General features: G+C 35.6%; 1 protein-coding gene across 1 annotated transcript; it reads right to left on the reverse strand.

Moving 5' to 3' along the window:
* Nucleotides 1-225: 225 nt before the first annotated feature.
* Nucleotides 226-1,644, reverse strand: LOC133313896 (hydroquinone glucosyltransferase-like). Its single transcript, XM_061515308.1, has one exon. The coding sequence runs from the start codon at nucleotides 1,642-1,644 to the stop codon at nucleotides 226-228; it is 1,419 nt and encodes a 472-aa protein (XP_061371292.1).
* Nucleotides 1,645-2,406: the final 762 nt, after the last annotated feature.

The following is a 2,406-nucleotide window of genomic DNA, read 5'->3' on the forward strand; positions in this document are numbered from 1 at the left end:
TACATAGCGCTTAATTCTTAATCCATAATATTTTTCTCAGTGTTTAAAAATGGGGAAAAATATGGAAAAATTAAAAAAAAAAAAAAACAATGAAAAGATATAATAGAGAAGCAAATTCGATTACAAGGAAACGAGCACGACATTACAAAACAAGTACCAAGAAAAAGTGAACGAAACCAGAAAAACAAAATCATAAAAAATACAATCACGGTTAGCAAAGTTGTTTTAGTGATTGATAACAAAGTTCTTCACTTCAGTACTAAATTGGGAAAGTGCCCTTGTGGAAGACCCATCATCTTTTAGTGCATCAACAGCTGCTTCTTTGAGCTCTACAATTCTTTGACGAGCACCATGACCTTGTTCACCCACCAGTAGACCTTTTATCACTTCAGCAATTGCCTCCTTTTCCACTATGCCATTTCCACAACATTTTGGCCTTAGTGCCACGTTTAGGCCCTCAGTTAGCAAAATTGCATTCATCATTAGCTCACCAAATAATAATGGCAAGGCTATCATTGGAACTCCCGCTAAAATACTCTCGAGGATTGAATTCCAACCACAATGTGTTAGGAACCCACCAGTTGAAGTGTGACTAAGGATTTGGGTTTGGGGTGCCCAAAAAGGAACAACCAACCCTTGCCCCTTTGTTCTCTCTAGGAACCCATGTGGCAAGAATAGTAAAGGGTCATTATTTGTAGAACCAAGGTAATTACAATTTCTTGGGTCACTTGGTGCTCTCAAAACCCACAAGAATTTCTGACCACTCAACTCCAACCCTAAAGCTAGCTGATCGAGTTGTTCTTGAGACACAGTGCTTCCACTTCCAAAGGACACATACAAAACCGATTTGGGCTTCTGGTTCTCCAACCACCTCAAACACTCGGACCCATTTGATTCATTAATTGGCCCAATTTGTATAATTGGCCCAACCAAATAAACAGGGGCATTCTTATTGGCTCTATTACATTCCTGGAAGGCTTTCAGAGTACCTTCCTCCATTTCTAAGAAGCTATTAACCAAGAAACCATCAGCGGTAGAGATCCTCTTGGAATATTGGAGAATTAAGTCATAAGCAACATTAGACCGATCTTCGAAGTGTTCAGGGAGATCGCGGCCATGAATAGGTACACAGCCTGGGATTTGAATAGGCCTTGTATGATCTTTGTATTCACATGAAACTTCCTCATGCAATGTTGGCAAATGTAGGAGCAGTGCCAGTGCCATGGCGGAAATAGGGAGGTATACGTAGGATAAGAGGTTGAACTCCTTTGCTATTTTTAAAGCTTCATTTGCAAAAGGATCAGCTACCAAAGCAACCAGTGGCGTGGTTGAACAGAGTGACCCCAACGTATCACGAAAATATGGCATTGACTGAGACACTGCAAGATTGCATTGCACTGCTTGCGAAACATCTTGTGGTAAGTCTTGTTTGTTAACCGGATGGAGGAAAGTGTAGTCTATGTTGGAAGGAAGAGAGTCAAGGAATGCGAAGCTGGAGGGATTAGGTGTACCAATGGTAGGGAAAATGCAAGTGACATGGATGTTGGGATGGAGATGAACGAGTCTCTTGCAGAATGCAACTATTGAGGCTTGGTGGCTAAATGAAGGAATTGAAATGACAGCTATATGGGTTGCTTTGGCCATGGAACCTATATTGCTCATGTTAGACTTTATGGTGTAGTGTGTGAGTGTTTGTGGTTGCCCATATATATATATATATATATATATATATATATATATATATATATATATATATATATTCTTTATTTTGATAAATAAATAAAAATATATCAAAATAATCTGTAGACTTGTAAATTTGTATTTTTTTATTAATGCATATTTAATATGGAGAAGCCTTTGTGTGTTGGGAGATGTATATAGATATATTTTTACTTTTGGTCAAATAATGTAATAAAGGCAACCTTATTCTGAAATTTTTAATTATATTTTTTTATGCAAAGTCAACTAACATAAACATATATGCTTATTTTACTTATAGTCAATTAATGGTTCATTAATATATATATATATATATATATATATATATATATTTTATATTGGTCAATTAATACAAACGTGTCAATCTTATCTCAAGACTTATATATTTATAGTTTTTTTATTGATCCTCAATTAATGTGGAGAAGACTTTGTGTGTTTGGTGATGTATGCACATTTATTTTTACTTTCAGTCAATAAAGGTAATAAAAGGAACTTGTTTTGAAATTTGTAAATATATATTCTTCAATGTAAAGTCAATTAATATACACATGTGAGTTTATTTTGCTCATAAGTATTTAATGCAGTGTTATTAAATCAGACTCAACTACGTCGGGTTGATCGAAAACCAATAACCTAATTGATTTGAGTTAGCCAATGGATCAGCCATGCAATAGACCGATGAGAATC

Source organism: Gastrolobium bilobum, unplaced genomic scaffold (genome assembly GCF_033153095.1).
Source record: "Gastrolobium bilobum isolate Gb01-03AN ecotype WA unplaced genomic scaffold, APGP_CSIRO_Gbil_v1 utg113824, whole genome shotgun sequence".
NCBI classification, from domain to species: Eukaryota; Viridiplantae; Streptophyta; class Magnoliopsida; order Fabales; family Fabaceae; genus Gastrolobium; species Gastrolobium bilobum.

Excerpts from the sequence above, each read along its gene's own strand:
- LOC133313896 (XM_061515308.1), bottom strand. The coding sequence starts at position 1,644 with ATGGCCAAAGCAACCCATATAGCTGTCATTTCAATTCCTTCATTTAGC.